The 23,572-nt window shown below is 38.4% G+C and overlaps 1 protein-coding gene across 1 annotated transcript; it reads right to left on the reverse strand.

Moving 5' to 3' along the window:
• Positions 1 to 6,677: 6,677 nt before the first annotated feature.
• LOC128661741 (lymphocyte antigen 6E-like) lies at positions 6,678 to 19,812 on the reverse strand. Its single transcript, XM_053715960.1, has 3 exons — positions 19,788 to 19,812; positions 9,449 to 9,568; positions 6,678 to 6,886 (listed from the first exon to the last, which is right to left on the reverse strand). The coding sequence occupies exons 1-3, from the start codon at positions 19,810 to 19,812 to the stop codon at positions 6,678 to 6,680; spliced, it is 354 nt and encodes a 117-aa protein (XP_053571935.1).
• Positions 19,813 to 23,572: the final 3,760 nt, after the last annotated feature.

The raw sequence follows: 23,572 nt of genomic DNA on the forward strand, positions 1-23,572 counted from the left end.
CCTAGGTATCAACTTGCATCGAAACCCACATAAAATATATGAACTCAATATTACAAGCCAATGTGATCGGATCTGTTCCCGATTGAATGGTTGGCAAAACCTCCCTTTAAGTCTTACTGGGCGCATAAATCTATTTAAAATGTCGCTCTTGCCTAAGATTCTATATCCTTTATCAATGTTGCCTTTCATGATGTCTAGAGGAGATCTTACAAAACTAGATAGAACGTTGCAGCGATTCATATGGAGGGGGAGGAAACCTAGAATTGCAACACATAGATTGCACGCCTCCTTTTTAAATGGTGGTCTAGTTTTGCCACATATTCAGTATTATAACTGGGCTTCTCTTATACGACTAGTATTGCACTGGCATCTAAACACAGAGCATTTCTCTGATAAGCAGCTAGAGGAAAACGTGATTGGTGTGTGCAGTTTGAATTACCTTCCTTATTATACCTGGGGAGACTTGCCCCAACATATTCGTAATAATCTTCTGTATAGAGACCCCCTTAGGATCTGGCTGCAGGCGCATAAAATGCTGGGACCCTCGCACCCTTCACCCAAACATATACCCATTAAAGGCAACATTGACTTCCCGGGAGGGACTGATCAGGCTCCCTTCAGTATATGGCACGCAAAGGGACTACAGAGGGTGGGGGACGTTCTGGATCCGTTGTCGCACACCATCATGTCATTCCAAGACTTGAAAACCACCTATGAGCTTCCAAACCAACATGTTTACACATACCTACAGCTTAGACACTATGTCAACACATTAATGGGTGCCAATCCAAAATTCTGGAGTCAGGCCCCATTCACAATTCCCCAGCTTGCTTTTAGGATGGGGAGTTTTTCCATGTCAGGAATTTATCAAGAAATACTCCGACAACACACCACCAAAGCTCAGGGAGAGTTACTGGAAAGACTGAACTCTGACACTACACATGAGATTTCCATCCAGGATATCCAAACCAGTCTCACAAAGGCCAAGTCGGAGACTTTGGCACTGGCTTTGAGGGAAGCACAGATTAGAATGATCAATAGAGATTACATCACTCCTAGTAGAAGGGCTAGATGGAACCCTGAATTCCCTAACAAATGTGTGCAATGTCAGATTCCCGATCCCTCCTTGGCACATTACTTTTTTGATTGCCCTTTGATCAGGCGATTTTGGGGTCGTCTACAATATTGGCTTAAAACCAACTTAGGTATGGAAATCTCTTTCGACCTCACAAATATATACTTTTTTACATGGTCCACAGTATCTAACAGAACACAGCCTATATTGACACTTTGTACACTGCTAGCAAGACACTGCATACTAACATTGTGGTGCTCTAACCGCGCCCCCACTATACCACAATTTAAGAAAACACTATTTAAACACCTATTCATTGAGAGACAGGATGTATGTTGGGACACCAGACATAGACTACTACCTTTTTTAAAGAAATGGACATGCTTTTTGGAAAAGCTGCCCTCTGGACAACAGAGCCAAATTCTCAAACCATTCGCACATCATGAGATATTGCTAGAAGCGACGCTTAGGGGTGAGTGGACAGTAGTGATAGCAGAGAGATCCTCCCAGAATAGAACTGGAGACGCGGAGACAATTCTCATTGAATCCTTATTCTGATCCTCCCTTCCCCTCACCCCTTCCCTCCGCCCCCTTTTTTTTTTTTTTCTCCTCCCTTTTCCCTCTCCCCTCCCTACACCCCTGCAGATGTGCTTGCCCAAGTACCTTCCTCATAATTGGGACCTATTAGAGGCCATTGGGATGGAATTTCTCATCCTTAGTATAGTTAAGTTGTTATAAGTTAGAGATTTAGGTTTAGGATTTTGACTGCATTAAATTACTAAATTTACTGAGGGATACGTGCAAACTGCCGGTAAAATGGTACACATTTAAGTTCACATCCAACAGATCGACAATGCATCTCTAATATGTAAGCATCTTATTGTACAAGCTCAGATGATATATTGTATATTGCTTTTCTTTTAATTTTATCTTTTCTGTGAATTTCAAGATGACCTGAAACATGTACTCATTTCTTTGCTGTAAGACAAATGGAAGTATTTGTGGATTATGTAACATTTTGTTGTATCCTCAGTATTAATAAAAAGAATAAAAAAAAAAAAAAAAAGAAGTGTAATTTTAAGAACAATATATAATATCATCACTAGGTTTTAGACTATTAAATGGCGTATTGTCAATATACATTATTTCTCATGGACATCCACTTCTATCATTACAGTGCTAAAGGCAGAATTATAGGAAGCAGGCCATATCCAACTTATCATTAAGTCCATTTGGAAATTGTGTCTCGAGAATTGAGATCCACCTGTATTCCTTTCTGAGGAGGGCCTTGTCATTGTCCCCTCCTCTGCCATTCATGATGCCTCTATCTATGCCCACAAATCTAAGAGAATCAGGATTACAGTCATGAGCTAGCTCAAAGTGTCTGGCAATATTACTCTTCAGTGATGCAATCTTTTATAGCTCTCCTAGTTTTTCCCACATAAAAACGTGGGCAGCTAGAGCAGAGTAAGTATATGACACCTTCTGTGTCACAGTTCACAAAATATTTGTTTGAAGACTTTGCCTGTATTTGTACTGAACTCTTTTGTCTTTTGCATGTACTTACATGCCACACATTTACCACAAGGGTAATTTCCTGAGGATCTATGTTTTGTAAGCCAGTCAGCTTGTCTATGTTGGGATACATATTGACTTCTTACAAGTTTGTCTTTTAGATTTGGTGCCCTCCTAGCAGTGATATTGGGGAGTTCTCCTACCTCTTGGGATACTCCTATATCACTGGTAAGGACGTGACAGTTTTTAGCAAGTATATGTCTTAATGAGTTCCAATGGCAGTAATAATCAGCAATTAATCTTATTTTTAAATCCTTGTCTTTTGGTTTAGGCACAAGCAAATTCTCTCTTTCTGTATGCATAGCATACCTAAAAGCCCCTCTCACACCTCTTTTTGAATAGCCCCTATCCAGAAACCTTTTTTCCATGTCTAATGCATATTTCAGATATTTTTCTTTTGTTGAACAATTTCTGCGGAGCCTAAGGTATGCCTCTTTTTAAGTGGCTAGGATGGTGGCTTGAAGCCAGTAAAAGACTGTTTGTTGCAGTGCTTTTACGGAAATTTTCCGTCGCTATAGTCCCTTTTTGCACTTTTACCCTCACATCGAGGAAGGCAATTTCTTCTCTACTATATTGTAGAGTTAAGGAGATGTTTCTATTGTTCATATTTAGAATTCCAACAAACTCTTTAAGGTTATTCTCAGAGCCCTCCCAAAGGAGGAAAATATCATCCACATATCTGAGCCACATGTGGATGTTTTACTCAAACAGGGGGCCCTGAAATACCTCCTCCATCTCCCAGATGCCTAGGTGCAGGCAGGCATATGTTGGGGCGCATGTAGCGCCCATTGCTGTGACTTGCAACTGTTTGTATACTTTGTTGTCGAACATAAACACATTGTTCGTGAGTACAAATGTAAGTAGTTCCACAACAAAGTTAGTATGTTTTTGAACACAGATCCCTCTTGTCATGAGGAAGTGTTTGCATGCTTCAATGCCAACCTTGTATTGGATGGATGAGTAGAGTCCTTCTACATCGAGGCATACCAAAATTGCTCCTTGTGGGACTATCAGACCTTCAATTTTCCTAAGAAAATCTGCTGTGTCCAATACAAAGGAGGGCATAGTAATGAGAAAAGGACGCAGGAAGTGATCAATATAATTGCCAAGATTCTCTGCAAGGCTGCCAATGCCTGCTATTATTGGCCGGCCAGGTGGATTAACAGAGTTTTTGTGTATCTTAGGGATACAGTAAACAAAAACGGCATTACAGGGTATTGAGGATACAGATACTTAAACTCAGATGCAGTTATAGTACAATTATCCTTAGCCCTTTTAAGAATATTAAATAGTGCAAACTGAGTGGAAGAAGTGGGGTTGAAGGAGAGACATTGATATTGTTTTTTATCTAGCAACTGTCGTTTCACCTCCAGAGTGTATAGGTTCTCGTCCCAAAGGACCAGATTCCCACCTTTATCAGCCGCCTTAATGACAACACCTTTGGCGTTCATCAAGTCATTTAGGGCCTTCCTTTCTGCCCCACTCAAGTTGTCATCCACCAGGCCAGTGAGTGATAGGTTAGCTATATCTTTCTCTACCTGTTTAACGAATATATTTACAGCAGGTACCATTGATAGCTGTGGCATATATTTTGATTTCACTTTTAGGTTAGAGTAAACGGTTCCATCTATAGCCAAATCTTCTCCCTGTGAGGGAACATATTGGCTGCCTTCGGAGTCAGCAAGGAGACTTTGCAGATCTGAAAAAACTGACCTGTCTTCCCTAATTAGTGAGACATCATCAACAAGATGTCTGCTTTTTCCCTTCATTATTTGGGACAGGACAATCCGTCTCGCAAAGAGATGTAAATCCTTTAGAAAGTTAAATTTATCCAAGGTGTTTGTAGGACAAAATGAGAGTCCCCTCTTTAGAACCTCTATATGTGTAGAGTTTAGTTTGAAGGAAGACAAGTTGATCACTTGCAGGTCATCATTCGCTAGTTTGAGTATCCCCTGCGGCCCCGGGACCATTGTGGTCTGCCCTGACGATAATTCCCCTGGCTCTGATCGTAACCCTGCTGATGGCATTGCATGGAGGGGTAGCGTCTCTCTCCTGAGTTTAAATTTGTTCCCCCTCCTTCTCTTCCTGCCACCTCTCCTCCTTCCCCTAAAAAAGACTGCTTTTTATCAGAGTTAGTTTTATGTTGCTCTGGCTCCGCATCAGAGCCGTCAGTCCCAGAGTCATATGCTCCTCTCACCGACTGGTAGTTATAGACTTTGTTGTTTTTAAAGTCGTCGTTATCTCTAGAAAACTTTCTTCCTTTGCTAAGTTTTATATCGTTTTGTAGTCTCGCTATTTGATCTTTAATTTCATCATTTAGCTTACTGAAATTTGAGTTTGATTCAAATGTATTAACTACTTTTAAGGACTCCTCGGCTTGAGTAATTGTTTTCTCTAGTCTCTCCTTATTTCGTTTCACCATTTTATTCATTAATATAATTGAACAATCTGAAAGACTGGTATTCCAGTCCTCCATAAACTCATTTCCTCCCTCATCCTCTCTTAGATTTGTACCTGGGTCCAGTCTAAGACGTAGTCCCCTTGGTATAATTTTAGTTTTAATATAATTTTCCAGGCTTGAAGTTTCTGCCCAAAGTTTGACCTGTTTTACTAGCAGTTTTTTATAGCTCTTAAATGCACCGTAAATATTTACTGGTGCATTACTTGTATCCTGATTCTCTTCTAGATTTGACATAGACAAAGAGGCTGTAAGTTTAGCCTCCCAATTTTCATCAGAAAGCATAAACGCCATAGTAAATGTATTTTCAACAGAGCTGTGCTCCCACTGTGCAAACAACCTACCTTTCTTCACGATCAAAAAATTAGCTTTGGGGTCACCTACTCTGGAGACTTAGGAGAATGGGCCTAGACCCTAGTACACAAGGTATGTATAGACAATAATCGAGAAACTTACGGAGGGGACGCAATTACTATCTGAGCTTTAATTTATTTACTAATAGGCACATCGGCCTATTAAAGAATTTATTTATTCTTTACTTGGCTGATGTGCCTATTAGTAAATAAGTTAAAGCTCAGATAGCAATTGCGTCCCCACCGTAATTTTCTCGATTATTGTCTATATATATATATATATATATATATATATATATATATATATATATATATATATGTGTGTGTGTATATAAACTACAGGGCCCTGGACATGTCCGGCTAAAAGTTACTGGGCCTGAGGTCACTTGGGTTGAGAACCACTGGTCTAATGCACACAAGGGATATGAAACAGTTTTTCTTTCATGATACAGATAGAGCATGCCGTTTTATGCAAATTTCTAATTTCCTCCTATTATCCATTTTTTCTTCCTTCTCTTGGTATCTTTATTTGAAAAAAAACAGTAATGTAAGCTTAGGAGCCTGCCATTTTTGGTTTAGAACCCTGGGTAATAGGAGTAAATTAGAAATTTGCTTCAAATTCTCTGCTCTATCTGAATCATGAAAGAAAAATATGAGGTCTCATACCTTTAAGACATCTTTTTATACATGTTATGTCACATGACCCGCTATGTATCTTAATACTTATGTATACATTGTGGTTGCTTAATTCATTGTACTTATTTCAGCTGTTAATGTCAATTTGTATTGGGTTTATTTATAAATCTACATATGTAATAGAGATGAATGTTTACTCAACTTTTATATTTTCCTTAATAATTTAACACTTTGTGATTTCACTAACATCTCCCCTGTTCATTTGTCCTGGTCAATCTTTAAGAAAAAAAGTATGAAGGATTTGCCAGTATTACATTTCTCTAAAGCTACAAGAGATTTCATAAGCAGTTCTGAAAAATATTTTTCCGCCAGATAGTTAAAATGGTAATTAAGATTTTATTATGGTTTTATGTAGATTCCACCTTCTGCAGATTTCACATATGAAATAACAACTCCGTTACAATAATGATGAGTTACAATAACGGGTGTTAACTAGTTAGTTTAGGTTTTTATTAGAAGCAAACAAAGTATGTTAACAGCGGAGAACCACTTGGACATTGTAGGATCATTTATTGCCGTATCAGAGGGATGAGTTTCTCAGCAGAGCCAGGAGCAGAACCATAGACAGAGCAAGGATGGTGTAGCTTGATTTGACACTGAATGCTCCACTGATGTTACACAGATCTGTATTACAGCAGGAGACTGTAGTTGAAGCTGCAGAAACACCAAAACTGGAGGCTGTACAGGAGGCGACACATTGCTTGGTAATGACAGCAGCAGACAAGGCACCTGCAGAAGATGAATGGAAATTAATACCCTTGTTGCCAGGTGACAAAATGGCTGTGCATATCTAGCAATATGTTACAAGCAGAGATACCCTCTACACCTTTATCCTTTATGTAGTTGTATATTTGTGAATATTATGCTGTCAGACTATTACTTTTCTAACCCCCATACACACATATACACACATAGACACAAACCCACAGAGACACACACTCAGACACACATACACAGAAACACATACACAGAAACACACACACACATTTACACACAGAAACACAGACACACACAGAAACACACACACACACATATACACACACATATATTCACAGACACACACAGAAACACACACACACATATATACACACACATATATTCACAGACACACACAGAAACACACACACACATATATACACACACATATACTGTACATACACAGACACGCAGACACATACACGCACTACATTTCCTTAATTGGTAAAACGACATTTTAAATGCCAATTTAAGTGACCAGTTGCACTAGCTTGTTGTAAATATTACTTTTTTATATATTTTTTATAGCTTACACAAACACCAAAGACAAATGTATTCTTGATCTTGGTTTTCTGTATAGAATACAAAAAAGAAGAAGGCGCCAACATAGTGTGAATCTATATTAAAAGTTGTTCACTCCCCACACATGAATTGTACTTACAAAAAGTAAAGCACTTGAGAAGTGCTACAACGGCTTTCTGGAGCATTAACAGCTGTCCAGGTAGCTGGTCTCTCGTAGTCAAAATGTGCTCCTAGTGCTGCGTACGATCTGCAGCAATTATGCAGCTTGAGCCCTTTCACCTGCTACTTTCTCTCGTTGTGTTCGTAATAAGAGAGATGCCTAAACCAGGTAGGCTGGTAGCTATGATCGGGTGCCAAGTACTTGATAGTAACGAATCCTGAACAAATAATATCACTCAGCCGTGATAAAGATATAGTTAAAAACAAATGTTTATTGCATAAACATGTATCACAACGCGTTTCCCGGTCTACCTTGACCGCTTCCTCAGGTGATCTTGGTTTTACCCCCTCTACACAAATAAACACATACACCCACACACACAAACACACACACACACACACATAGAAACACACATATACACACAGAAACACACACATACACACACACAGAAACACACAGACACAATTATATACCCACACACAAATACCCAGTTTGTGGGCGTGTGAGGGAAGTTTTTTGGTGTGCTTGGGCAGCTTGTGGGCGTGTCTGGGCAGTTTTTCAGTGTGCCAGGGCAGTTTGTGAGGGTGTCTGAGTAGTTTGTGGGTGTGTTTGGGAAGATTGTGGGCATGTCTGGGCAGTTTGTGGATGTGTCTGGGCAGTTTTTGGGTGTGCTTGGGCAGTTTGTAGGTGTTTCTGGGCAGTTGTGGGCGTGTCTGGAAAGTTTGTCGGTGTGCTTGGGCAGTTTGTAGGCGTCTCTGGGCAGTTTGTGGGTGTGTCTGGGTGGTTTATGGGTCTTCTTAGGAAGTTTGTGGGTGTATCTGGGCAGTTTGTGGGTTTGTGACATTTGTGGGTGTGTCAGTGCAGTTTGTGGGCGGTCTGTGCAGTTTGTGGGCATGTCTGGCAGTTTGTGGGTTTGTCTGGGCAGTTTGTAGGTGTGTCTGGGCAGTTTGTGGTGTGCTTGTGACATTTGTAGGTGTGTCTGAGCAGATTGTGGGCTGCCTGTGCAGTTTGTGGGCATGTCTGGCAGTTTGTAGGCGTGTCTGGGCAGTTTGTGGGTGTATCTGGGCAGTTTGTGGGTGTGCTTGTGACATTTGTGGGTGTGTCAGTGCAGTTTGTGGGCAGTCTGTGCAATTTGTGGGTTTTTGGGCATGTCTGGCAGTTTGTAGGTGTGCTTGGGCAGTTTTTGGGTGTATCTGGGCAGTTTGTGGGTGTGTCAGTGCAGTTTGTGGGTGGTCTGTGCAGATTGTGGGAATGTCTGGTAGTTTGTGGGTGTGCTTGGGACGTTTGTGGGTGTGTCAGTGCAGTTTGTGGGCATGTCTGTTGCAGTTTGTGGACGTGTCTGTGGCAGTTTGTGGACGTGTCTGTGGCAGTTTGTGGGCGTGTCTGTGGCAGTTTGTGGGCATGTCTGTGGCAGTTTGTGGGCGTGTCTGTGGCAGTTTGTGGGCATGTTTGTGGCCGTATACGACTGGGTCTAAGGGAAAGTCTGCAAATCAGGACATATAAGTGTCTCAGAGGGACACTGGGGCACAGCTCAGAATCAGGGACTGTCCCTCTCAAATAGGACAAACCAACGTAAAATAGTCACCTTGTATCAGGAAGAATCAGACACAAAATAATTGTGGGCCATTGGTCAGGGTGTAGAGTCCCCCTGCCACAATCCCTTCAATATAAATATACAAAGTGAAAGCAGGATGTTCATATTGATGTTCAGATTGGTTCCGTAACCCACCAGTAAACTTGGGACATTTTGGGGCTCTGCTATTGGCTGGTGCATAAAGCAACAAGATTGAACTGAATTGCTGCTCAGTGTTGGCTTTTGATAAAATACATTTGTGATAAAATTAGAATCTTACCGATTCCACCTGCCACAACAGTAGTTTCACAGGACGTTTCAGACGCTGTACAATTTGCTGCTGTCATACATTGGGCATTGCTGCTCTGTCCGGTGCAAGTGTAACAGGATAAGGAATAAGCTGCAAACAAAAAGGCCTTTTCATTATACACAGAAAGTAAAAAAGTACAAAATTCTGTATTTAGAAGGGAAAAAAATCAGAAATTAAAGGGACATAAACCCCCCCAATTTTTCTTTTATGATTCAAATAAAACGTACAATTTTAGACAATTTTCAAGTGTATTGCTATTTTCAGATGTACTTCATTCTCTTTGCATCCTTTGTTGACGAAGCAGTAATGCACTACTGGGAGTTAGCTGAACACTGGGGAGTCAATGATAAGAGGCGTTTATGTGCAGCCAACAATCAGCAACAAATTGATCCCAGTAGTGCATTTTGGAAAGTTGTTTAAAATTGCAGGCAAGAGTTTCATTTTAATATTACTGTCCCTTTAATGACAGACTCACTAGCGGTACATATATCATTGAAATGAATCGCTAATGGGAATCTGTATCTCAATGTTGATTAATCCCATGTGCTATGATGATGGCTTAAAAGGATAAACAGACTCGATTTGTCAGGCAATATATTTATTCAGCAAAACATTGTATTTTTATTTATTCTTTTTATTTTACAGGTTCTATCTTATGGATATTTGTGGGTGAATTATCTTTGTTATATAAATGGTGCTGTCATGTATCGGAGGGAGAAGTCACTGTGTACTCTGATTGAGAGATGATTTAGTAAATCTTCCATAGATTAGTCATATTGCATGTAATAGATATACATTAAGAATAAGTCAAGTTTATAAGGGCAAAAAAAAGGACAACTTTTAAAGGGACGTTCCGGTCAAAATTTAAATGTGCATCGATGAATTACATCTTTGAGTACAAACATATTTGCAATATAAATGTATTAGTAAAAATGCTTGTAGTAAAAGCTATTACAGTTTTAGTGATAACATTTTCTCTGCACGTGCATGTGAAGCATAGCTAGATATTCTCAGTGCACCAGCATTTGTATCATGTCAGCAATTAGCAAATTGAGTCATTACCAGATGGTACAAGAGCCTTAGGCTCTCTGAACAAGTGTTGTGTTTAAAATGCTTGTGCACATTGCATACTTACACATTTGTAATACCTTTAGATTTTATTAGAAGCGTTTTTGCTAATATAATGTATATTACAAAAATGCTTATATTGAAAACTAAAATGCATCGATGTGGATATCAGTTTTGGCTGGAATGTCCATTTTCGTGCAACCAAGCTATTTACATTTTTTCTGAAAATGTAATAAAAATGATTTCAACATTACAGACTCAATGACACTTTACTGGATGTTACAAGACAGGAACAAAATGTATAATTTGAAATTTGGTAACAAAAATAAACTGCAGCGGTACAGCGGGTAAGGCCAATAGAATTCTTGATTGTATAGAGAGAGACCCTTATGTCAATTTTACAGATCCTAGAAATCTTTTTAATGCAATATAATTGCACAACAAGCAAGTACACAATAAAAAGACAATGCAATAGTGCTTACTATCGGCTAGATTACGAGTTTTGCGGTATGAGTGAAAAAGCAGCGTTAAGGCTCTTTTTCACTACCGCTGGTATTACGAGTTTTGCAGGTTTAGCGGTACCGCACACTTTTTTGCCCGTAACGCAACGTAATTACCGCAGCTTTCAAAAAGTCCTTTTTCAATGGGACTTCCATAGCGCCAGTATTACGAGTTTGCCTGGGAGGCCAAAATGTGAGCGGTACAGCCAATACTGTCAAGATCCGTACCGTAAACTGAAAGTCAGTAGTTATGGGTTTTACGCTACAAAGTTGTAACATAAAACTCATAACTAAAGTGCTAAAAAGTACACTAACACCCATAAACTACCTATTAACCCCTACACTGAGGCCCTCCCGCATCGCAAACACTAAAATAAAATTATTAACTCCTATTCTGCCGCTCCCGACATCGCCGCCACTATAATAAACATATTAATCCCTAAACCACCGTACTCCCGCATCCCAAACACTAGTTAAATATTATTAACCCCTAATCTGCTGCCCCCAATGTCGCCACCACCTACCTACATTTATTAATCCCTAATCTGCCGCCCCTAACATCACCACCACCTACCTACATTTATTAACCCCTAATCTACCGCCCCCAACGTCGCCGCCATTATACTAAAGTTATTAAACCCTAATCCTAAGTCTAACCCTAACACCCACTAACTTTAATGTAATTAAAATAAAACCTACTATTAATAACTAAATAATTCCTTTTTAAAACTAAATACTTACCTATAAAATAAACCCTAAGCTAGCAACAATATAACTAATAGTTACATTGTATCTAGCTTAGGTTTTATTTTTATTTCACAGGCAAGTTTGTATTTATTTTAATTAGGTAGACTAGTTAGTAAATAGTTGTTAAGTATTTACTAGCTACCTAGCTAAAATAAATACAAATTTACCTGTAAAATAAAACCTAACCTGATTTACACTAAAACTTAACCTTAGACTACAATTAAATAAATTACATTTATTAAATACAATTAACTAAATTACAAAAAAAAAAAAACACTAAATTACACAAAATAAAAAAGAAATGATCAAATATTTAAACAAATTACACCTAATCTAATAGCCCTATCAAAATAAAAAAGCCTCCCCAAAATAAAAAAAAACCTAGCCTAAACTAAACTGCCAATAGCCCTTAAAAGGGCCTTTTTGCGGGGCATTGCCCCAAAGAAATCAGCTCTTTTATCTGTAAAAAAAAATACAAACAACCCCCACAACAGTAAAACCCACCACCCACGCAACCAAACCCCCCAAATAAAATCCTAACTAAAAAAACCTAAGCTCCCCATTGCCCTGAAAAGGACATTTGTATGGGCATTGCCCTTATAAGGGCATTTTGCTCTTTTTCTGTCCAAACCCTAAGCTAAAAATAAAACCCACACAATAAACCCTTACAAAAACCTAACACTAACCCTCGAAGATCCACTTACAGTTTTTGAAAACCCGACATCCATCCTCAACAAACCCGGGAGAAGTCTTCATCCAAGCGGCAAGAAGTCCTCAACGAAGCCGGGAGAAGTCTTCATCCAAGCGGCAAGAAGTGGTCCTCCAGACGGGCAGAAGTCTTCATCCAGATGGCATCTTCTATCTTCATCCATCCGGCACGGAGCGGCTCCATCTTCAAGACATCCGGCGCGGAGCATCCTCTTCTTTCTACGGCTCTTCTTGAATGAAGGTTCCTTTAAGTGACGTCATCCAAGATGGCGTCCCTTGAATTCCGATTGGCTGATAGAATTCTATCAGCTAATCGGAATTAAGGGTGAAAAAATCCTATCTAATCAGCCAATAGGATTGAGCTCGCATTCTATTGGCTGATTGGATCAGCCAATACAATGCAAGCTCAATCCTATTGGCTGACTGGATCAGCCAATAGGATTGAACTTCAATCCTATTGGCTGATTGCATCCCTACCTACCAGCGGGCGTAAAAAAACCTCTTAACGCTGCTTTTTTACCCAAACGCACAACTCGTAATCTAGCCGAAAGATTTCTAACCCTTTAACAGAATTCTACACAAACTAATTGCACCAGACCAAGTTGGCTTTATTCCAGGGAGAGAAGCAAAAGATAACACCCTTAGAATATTGCAACTATTCTCCTATGCACGCAACAACCACGTCCTTATGATATTAGTGTCCACAGATGCCAAGAAGGCATTTGATAGAGTAAATTGGGACTTTCTTGTCTCTGTACTACGCCAGATGAACATTAGTAATACCTTTATTTCCCAAATGTGTGCCCTATATTCCAACCCTACTGCTAAAGTGAAGGTTAATGAAATCCTGTCGGATACCTTCTTCATTACAAACGGTACGAGACAGGGATGTACCCTGTCTCCAATACTCTTTGCTTTGTCAGTTGAGGCACTCGCCCATAAGATCAGACAAAATCCTCTAATATCTTGCATAAAAATAAAAGACACAGAACACAAATTAGCCCTATATGCAGATGACATTCTGTTCACCCTTACAAACCCAGAACACTCGCTACCGGTCCTACTAGATGAATTTGTTGAATATGGTAAATTCTCCTATTTCCATTTAAACGTTTCCAAATCAGAGATCTTAAATGTTACATTATCTCATGAAATTTTAACAAAAATAAAATGTCCCAGTTCTTTAGTCATCCAACCCCATAAAATGAAGTATCTGGGTATATTTTAAACTGCAGATCCTCAAGACCTGTTTTTGGCCAATGACAAGCCCCTCAAAGACAAAATAACAAACAATCTATCTGGCTGGAGTAATAGGCAAATCTCATGGTTAGGCAGAACACAGGTTATTAAAATGAATATCCTCCCCCGAATTCTATATCTGCTTCAAACATTGCCTATCCCCTTGCCTAGACATTATTTGACAAATCTTCAAAATACCATAGGACAATATATATGGCAGAAACAAAGACCTCGTATTCCCAAGAATTCTAGTTCCTTCCTAGACTTAGAGGGGGATTAGGAGTACCGAATATCGAACTATAGAGACAAGCAACAATTCTACAATGCCTAGTAGAATGGTGTCACAACTCAAAAGATAAAAAATGGATACAGCTTGATAGAGCAATTTTACAATCAGAGAACATGGGCATCTTGACTTGGATCTCCCCAAAGGTGAGAACCATGAAAATCACCCATTTTCCACTATTGTGTAAATTCTTTAAAGTATGGGACAAGATTCTAAAAATGTCCACTCACATATCCACTTTACACGTGCCTATGACACCTTATAGACACAATCCAGAATTACCATCTTCAGACTACCCTTTCCCACAAAATTATTTTTCACACATTAACAAATTTATTCTGAAAGATATAATGATAGGTAACAAACTTTCACCAAGAGAAGATCTCACTAAGGCCTAGATTTGGAGTTCGGCGGTAGCCGTCAAAACCAGCGTTAGAGGCTCCTAACGCTGGTTTTGGCCGCCCGCTGGTATTTGGAGTCAGTGATTAAAGGGTCTAACGCTCACTTTTCAGCCGCGACTTTTCCATACCGCAGATCCCCCTACGCCATTTGCGTAGCCTATCTTTTCAATGGGATCTTTCTAACGCTGGTATTTAGAGTCGTTTCTGAAGTGAGCGTTAGAGCTCTAACGACAAAATTCCAGCCGCCTGAAAATAGCAGGAGTTAGGAGCTTTCTGGCTAACGCCGGTTTATAAAGCTCTTAACTACTGTACCCTAAAGTACACTAACACCCATAAACTACCTATGTACCCCTAAACCGAGGTCCCCCCACATCGCCGCCACTCTATTTAAATTTTTAACCCCTAATCTGCCGACCGCCACCTACGTTATACTTATGTACCCCTAATCTGCTGCCCCTAACACCGCCGACCCCTATATTATATTTCTTAACCCCTAACTTGCCCCCCACAACGTCCCCGCAAGCTACTTAAAATAATTAACCCCTAATCTTCCGACCGCAAATCGCCGCCACCTACGTTATCCCTATGTACCCCTAATCTGCTACCCCTAACACCGCCGACCCCTATATTATATTTATTAACCCCTAATCTGTCCCCCTCAACGTCGCCTCCACCTGCCTACACTTATTAACCCCTAATCTGCCGAGCGGACCTGAGCGCTACTATAATAAAGTTATTAACCCCTAATCCGCATCACTAACCCTATCATAAATAGTATTAACCCCTAATCTGCCCTCCCTAACATCGCCGACAGCTACCTTCAATTATTAACCCCTAATCTGACGACCGGAGCTCACCGCTATTCTAATAAATGCATTAACCCCTAAAGCTAAGTCTAACCCTAACACTAACACCCCCCTAATTTAAATATAATTTACATCTAACGAAATAAATTAACTCTTATTAAATAAATTATTCCTATTTAAAGCTAAATACTTACCTGTAAAATAAATCCTAATATAGCTACAATATAAATTATAATTATATTATAGCTATTTTAGGATTAATATTTATTTTACAGGCAACTTTGTAATTATTTTAACCAGGTACAATAACTATTAAATAGTTAAGAACTATTTAATAGTTACCTAGTTAAAATAATAACAAATTTACCTGTAAAATAAATCCTAACCTAAGATATAATTAAACCTAACACTACCCTATCAATAAATTAATTAAATAAACTACCTACAATTACCTACAATTAACCTAACACTACACTATCAAAAAATTAATTAAACACAATTCCTACAAATAAATACAATTAAATAAACTAGCTAAAGTACAAAAAATAAAAAAGAACTAAGTTACAGAAAATAAAAAAATATTTACAAACATTAGAAAAAAATTACAACAATTTTAAACTAATTACACCTACTCTAAGCCCCCTAATAAAATAACAAAGCCCCCCAAAATAAAAATTCCCTACCCTATTCTAAATTAAAAAAGTTACAAGCTCTTTTACCTTACCAGCCCTGAACAGGGCCCTTTGCGGGGCATGCCCCAAGAATTTCAGCTCTTTTGCCTGTAAAAAAAAACATACAATACCCCCCCCCCAACATTACAACCCACCACCCACATACCCCTAATCTAACCCAAACCCCCCTTAAATAAACCTAACACTAAGCCCCTGAAGATCTTCCTACCTTGTCTTCACCATCCAGGTATCACCGATCCGTCCTGGCTCCAAGATCTTCATCCAACCCAAGCGGGGGTTGGCGATCCATAATCCGGTCCAGAAGAGGCTCCAAAGTCTTCCTCCTATCCGGCAAGAAGAGGACATCCGGACCGGCAAACATCTTCTCCAAGCGGCATCTTCGATCTTCTTCCATCCGGAGCGAAGCGGCAGGATCCTGAAGACATCCAGCGCGGAACATCCATCCGGACCGACGACTGAACGACGAATGACTGTTCCTTTAAGGGACGTCATCCAAGATGGCGTCCCTCGAATTCCGATTGGCTGATAGGATTCTATCAGCCAATTGGAATTAAGGTAGGAATTTTCTGATTGGCTGATGGAATCAGCCAATCAGAATCTAGTTCAATCCGATTGGCCGATCCAATCAGCCAATCAGATTGAGCTCGCATTCTATTGGCTGATCGGAACAGCCAATAGAATGCGAGCTCAATCTGATTGGCTGATTGGATCAGCCAATCGGATTGAACTTGATTCTGATTGGCTGATTCCATCAGCCAATCAGAAAATTCCTACCTTAATTCCGATTGGCTGATAGAATCCTATCAGCCAATCGGAATTCGAGGGACGCCATCTTGGATGACGTCCCTTAAAGGAACAGTCATTCGTCGTTCAGTCGTCGGTCCGGATGGATGTTCCGCGCTGGATGTCTTCAGGATCCTGCCGCTTTGCTCCGGATGGAAGAAGATCGAAGATGCCGCTTGGAGAAGATGTTTGCCGGTCCGGATGTCCTCTTCTTGCCGGATAGGAGGAAGACTTTGGAGCCTCTTCTGGACCGGATTATGGATCGCCAACCCCCGCTTGGGTTGGATGAAGATCTTGGAGCCAGGACGGATCGGTGATACCTGGATGGTGAAGACAAGGTAGGAAGATCTTCAGGGGCTTAGTGTTAGGTTTATTTAAGGGGGGTTTGGGTTAGATTAGGGGTATGTGGGTGGTGGGTTGTAATGTTGGGGGGGGGGGGGTATTGTATGTTTTTTTTTACAGGCAAAAGAGCTGAAATTCTTGGGGCATGCCCCGCAAAGGGCCCTGTTCAGGGCTGGTAAGGTAAAAGAGCTTGTAACTTTTTTAATTTAGAATAGGGTAGGGAATTTTTTATTTTGGGGGGCTTTGTTATTTTATTAGGGGGCTTAGAGTAGGTGTAATTAGTTTAAAATTGTTGTAATATTTTTCTTATGTTTGTAAATATTTTTTTATTTTCTGTAACTTAGTTCTTTTTTATTTTTTGTACTTTAGCTAGTTTATTTAATTGTATTTATTTGTAGGAATTGTGTTTAATTAATTTATTGATAGTGTAGTGTTAGGTTAATTGTAGGTAATTGTAGGTAGTTTATTTAATTATTTTATTGATAGGGTAGTGTTAGGTTTAATTATATCTTAGGTTAGGATTTATTTTACAGGTAAATTTGTTATTATTTTAACTAGGTAACTATTAAATAGTTCTTAACTATTTAATAGCTATTGTACCTGGTTAAAATAATTACAAAGTTGCCTGTAAAATAAATATTAATCCTAAAATAGCTATAATATAATTATAATTTATATTGTAGCTATATTAGGGTTTATTTTACAGGTAAGTATTTAGCTTTAAATAGGAATAAGTTATTTAATAAGAGTTAATTTATTTCGTTAGATAAATATTATATTTAACTTAGGGGGGTGTTAGTGTTAGGGTTAGACTTAGCTTTAGGGGTTAATCCATTTATTAGAATAGCGGTGAGCTCCGATCGGAAGATTAGGGGTTAATAATTGAAGGTAGGTGTCGGCGATGTTAGGGAGGGCAGATTAGGGGTTAATACTATTTATGATAGGGTTAGTGAGGCGGATTAGGGGTTAATAACTTTATTATAGTAGCGCTCAGGTCCGCTCGGCAGATTAGGGGTTAATAAGTGTAGGCAGGTGTCGGCGACGTTGTGGGGGGCAGGTTAGGGGTTAATAAATATAAGATAGGGGTCGGCGGTGTTAGGGGTAGCAGATTAGGGGTACATAGGGAGAACGTAGGTTGCGGCGGTTTACGGAGCGGCAGATTAGGGGTTAAAAAAAATATGCAGGGGTCAGCGATAGCGGGGGCGGCAGATTAGGGGTTAATAAGTGTAAGACTCGGGGTACATGTTAGAGTGTTAGGTGCAGACGTAGGAAGTGTTTCCCCATAGGAAACAATGGGGCTGCGTTAGGAGCTGAACGCTGCTTTTTTGCAGGTGTTAGGTTTTTTTTCAGCTCAAACAGCCCCATTGTTTCCTATGGGGGAATCGTGCACGAGCACGTTTTTGAGGCCGGCCGCGTCCGTAAGCAACTCTGGTATCGAGAGTTGCATTTGCGGTAAAAATGCTCTACGCTCCTTTTTTGGAGCCTAACGCAGCATTTGATTAAACTCTCGATACCAGAGTTAAATTTATGGTGCGGCCAGAAAAAAGCCCGCGGAGCGTTAGCAGCCCTTTTACCGCCAAACTCCAAATCTAGGCCAAAGAATGATAGGGATTTTTTCTCTTCTTGGTTTGGATATACACGACTGGCACACTTCATACAAACTCACAAGCGAAGGGAAGATTTCAGTCGCATTTGAAAATCTATGCATACAACAAACACAACCCAGACACATTATATAAAAAATTACAACATACTTCTAACAAATAGTGGTACAACCTACCCGACCTTTACTCATAAATGAGCTGAGGACCTCGACAGACAAATTAGCCACAAGGAATGAGACAGGGTTTTCATGAGCCATAAGGAAGCCACAATATCATCTAACATCATGGAGATTAATTTTAAACTACTGGCCAGGTGGTATTTGACCCCTTCCAGAATACGTCACATCTATAGGAAAAGCAGAGGGAGATGTTGGCGGGGATGCGGGGAAGAAGCAGACCTAACACACATTTGGTGGTCATGCAAAAATTTAGGTTCTTTTTGGTCGGACGAAGTAACTGAAATAAATGAAAAATTAAACTTACAAATGCAAAATGACCCCAGTATTCTCATTTTCCTTGGTCTCCCTAAAATACAAAACAAACCTAAAAAATCCTTACTGTACTTTTTACTAAATAGTGCCAAAGCTCTCATTCCCCGGAAGTGGAAATCAAATGACGTTCCCACGTTGGAAATTTGGAAGAGACAAGTCTCTTCCCTACTTCAGATAGAGAGATATCAATATATGAAGAATGGGAAAATAGACATTCATGAAGCAATGTTAGAACTTTGGAACCCTCCCAATACTCATTAAAAAATAACACCCGTCATCCACCAGTCCTACCCTTCCTCTCCCACTCTCAACCCCCTCTATTAATAATCTTTTTTTTTCCTCTCTTTCTCCTCTCTTCTTCTTTTCCACACACGTACAATTGCAGCAAATGAAACATAGCAAACATACAAGGCGCTTTCTCCTTCCATTTAAATGAGCTGTTCAGACAGATGTTTTAGGTGTTTGTTGCAAAAACTTTTTTGATGTTTAAAGTCCCCTGTTGGGTCTTACTTTTTGATACATGTTATTCCAAAAGTTAACTGATGTTAGAAAAATTAAAAACTGAGCACGGTACTAATAAATATGAGATAAAAAGATGGACTTTCTAGCCAATTCCACTCTTGGGACTAAAAGGGTACATACCATCTCGCACAGCAGTTAAGGCCATGTTAAATTTGTGTCTGCGAAAGCCATGTCATTTTTTGTGATATACCATATCCATGTATTCTCATGATATTTATTTTGTATATTTTATGCTCAATAAAAATCTTGATATAAAAACTAAAAAACCTAGAATGTTAAACCCTTTTTCAAGCACACTGGTGCGCCTTGGCATACGCAAACAAAGTGAGAGGAATGTATAGTCGGACAATTTTAGGCGCAATTGCATTAATAAATCAGAGGATTCAGTAATATGAGGATTTATTGTTGAAATTTTAGGAGAATTGCTTTGATAAATCCTTCTCAAAAGATCATTAAAGGGACAAAAAACAAGTTGGGATAGAGACAAAATATAATATGTACTTTAATTACTTTACCTGCAAATGTATACAGCAATGCCTCGCCATTAACCCTTTCTTTTTAGTTTCTGAATTGTAAAGCTCTAACTCCCCCCACACATTTCCTTCTATAGCTGTATCTATATCTATTGTTGTTTTTGGTACAATGCAAAAGTGAATAGGGATTATCTGCTGGAGCTGCCTAGAAGCTGTGAACTCAGTTGAAATACAATGCCTGTGTCTAAACACTGATAAGGGGGGTGGAGTTGGCTTTTTCAGGCAGCTTAGCTATCTAATTAATTTTGCTAATTTTTGGAAATTATTTTAAAATACTTGCCAGCAATTATTTAATGCAAACTATTTTAATTTAATTAGCCCTTTTAGGATATGCACAGATCTTTTTTATATCCCTTTAAAAGCCCACAGATTGTTTATCTCTTCCTATATTATTACCCAGGCTCTCAAACTGCATATTTACATTTATCATACCTAATAATGTGGTTTTGTTACATTATAAGCATCAAAATGTCACTGAACTAGTTAAATAATCTGACAAAAACTAGATTTCAAAGACCACATTTATTATCAATAACTAAGATCCAAAATACTGTGATGCAAAATACAGAATTCTGTGATGCTTATTCACTTAAGAATGGAGAGATGAATCGGTCTTAGTGAATCAGCTGCATAGAGTATTTTGGATTAGACATGTGCGATTCGGTTCGGTCCGAATCGAAATTCGGACGAATTTGTCGAATTCGGAGATTCGGATCGATTCAAATTTCCAAATTGCGGTAGTGCCAAATCTACCGAATAAATCCGAATCGATTGGAATTTATTCGGTAGATTCGGATGGATTGGATGGCCGTGTATTACACTAGTATTGTACAGTATACTAGTGTAATACACAGCACATCCCACTTAACACTGACCGAAATTCCAAATCGATTCAAACCGAATCGAACCGAATCGAACCGAATTTCCCACAAATCCGAAAGAATCTGAATGAATCCGAAACGAATTCATTCGATTTCTTCCGAATACGAATCGATCCGAACCGAACCAAATTTTTCGACGCTGCACATATCTAATTTGGATCTGAGGAATCAGTAAAGGCAAATTTAGCCAGTGAAACTAGAAAATCTGTAGACAACTCTTTTTTGCTCTTAATTTAATCTAATTCTAGTAAAAAAAACATACAACACTGACAGTGTTTTTTCCATCAAAAATGCTGCAACTTACCTGTTCCCATGCAGAGAGCAGTCACCAGAAAGATTGCTTTGAGAGCTTCCATTGTAAGTTAGTGCAGTGTTAGCTAAATATAGAGTGCTGAGACCCAGTACCTTTATATATATATATATATATGTGCGCAGCTATGTATCAGTCTTTTGTTTGTAAAGCTTTGTTTCAGTAAATAAACACGTTTGCAGCCAGTTTTTTCTTATCTTATAAATTCATCTATTGTATGTAGTTTTCTAAAGCATAATCCATGAATGGTTTTCAACAACATACATAGACAATAACCAATTTTTTAAAAAATAATCTTTCACAAAGCTATTTTGTTGGCATCAAATAAATCTGTATAGTCTCATTAGGTGTGTGGTAAATCATGTTTGGGTTCTTTCTAGTGGTTGCTAAGTTTTAATAAACATTTGATTATTTGGTTTACAGGAAATAATTGTTAATTAATTGTATCGCTTGTATGTGCATGCAATACAGTATACAGGAAATGTGCTAAAATAAATTACTTACATAAAACAAATAGCTTCTAATGGCAAAACAAATTTTTGTTAAAGGGACTCTGTAATGCGAAAATGACATGCACAAAATCATTGAGAGCCAACACATGGGGTCTATAGATAAATATTTTAGAAGCTTTAAGAGCTGCATATACATTAAAGCGACATGAAACCCAGATTTTTTCTTTCATGGTTTAGAAAGAGCATGCAGTTTTAAACAACTTTCTAATTGACTTCTATAATCTAATTTGCTTCATTCTCTTGATATTCTTTGTTGAAAAGCATATCTAGATAGGCTCAGTAGCTGCTGATAGGTTGCTGCACATAGATGCCTCGTGTGATTGGCTCTCCTATGTGCATTGCTCTTTTTTCAACAAAGGATATCCAAAAAACGAAGCAAATTAGAAAATAGAAGTAAATTGAAAAGTTGTTTGCAATTGTATTCTCTATCTGAATCATGAAAGAAAAAAATTGGGTTTAGTGTCCCTTTAAGGCTACTAAACACACAAATAATAATATTTCCTAAAAATGTACAGTGACACAGGACCAAGTTTAGGAAAGATTTGGATAAGGCTTTATGTAAGGTTTATATAATGTTTAGGTGTGGTTTAGGTAAGATTAAAGGGACACTAAACCCAAAAAAATTTCTTTCATGATTCAAGAAGAGAATACAATTTTAAACAGCATCCCAATTTTCTTCTATTATGTAATTTGCTTTATTCTTTATATATCCTTTATTGAAGAAATAGCAATGAACATGGGGGAGCCAATCACACGAGGCATCTATGTGCAGCAACCAATCAGCAGCTACTGAGCCTATCTAGATATGCTTTTCAGCAAAGTATGTCAAGAGAATTAAGCAAATTAGATAATAGAAGTAAATTAGAAAGTTGTTTAAAATTGCATACTCTTTCTAAATCATGAAAGAAAAATGTTGGGTTTCATGTCCCTTTAAGGTAAGATTTGGATAAGATTTAGATAATGTTTTTGATAAGGTTTAGATAGGGTATAGGTAAGATATAGATAAGGTTTAGGTAAGATTTAGGTAAGATTTAGATAAGATTTAGGTAAGATTTAGATAAGATTTAGGTAAGATTTAGATAAGGTTTAGATAAGGTTTAGATAAGGTTTTAGATAAGGTTTAGATAAGGTTTAGATAAGGTTTAGATAAGGTTTAGATAAGGTTTTAGATAAGGTTTAGATAGGGTTTAGGTAAGATTTAGATAAGGTTTTGGTAAGATTTAGATAATGTTTAGATAAGGTTTTAGATAAGGTTTTAGGTACGATTTAGATAAGGTTTAGGTAAGATTTAGATAAGGTTTTAGAAAAAAAGGTTTAGATAAGGTTTTAGGTACGATTTAGATAAGGTTTAGGTAAGATTAACATAAGGTTTAGATAAGGTTTTAGATAAGGTTTTAGGTAAGAATTAGATAAGGTTTAGGTAAGATTTAGATAAGGTTTAGGTGAGGTTTAGCTAAGGTTTAGATAAGGTTTAGATAAGGTTTAGATACGGTTTAGATACAGTTTAGGTAAGGTTTAGGTAAGGTTTTAGGTAAGGTTTAAATAAGATTTAGGTAAGGTTTAGGTAATATTTAGATAAGGTTTATATAAGGTTTAGGAAAGGTTTAGATAAGGTTTAGGTAAGGTTTAGATAAGGTTTAGATAAGGTTTAGAAAAGGTTTAGGTAAGA

The sequence above is a fragment of the Bombina bombina genome, chromosome 5 (genome assembly GCF_027579735.1).
Source record: "Bombina bombina isolate aBomBom1 chromosome 5, aBomBom1.pri, whole genome shotgun sequence".
NCBI lineage: Eukaryota > Metazoa > Chordata > Amphibia > Anura > Bombinatoridae > Bombina > Bombina bombina.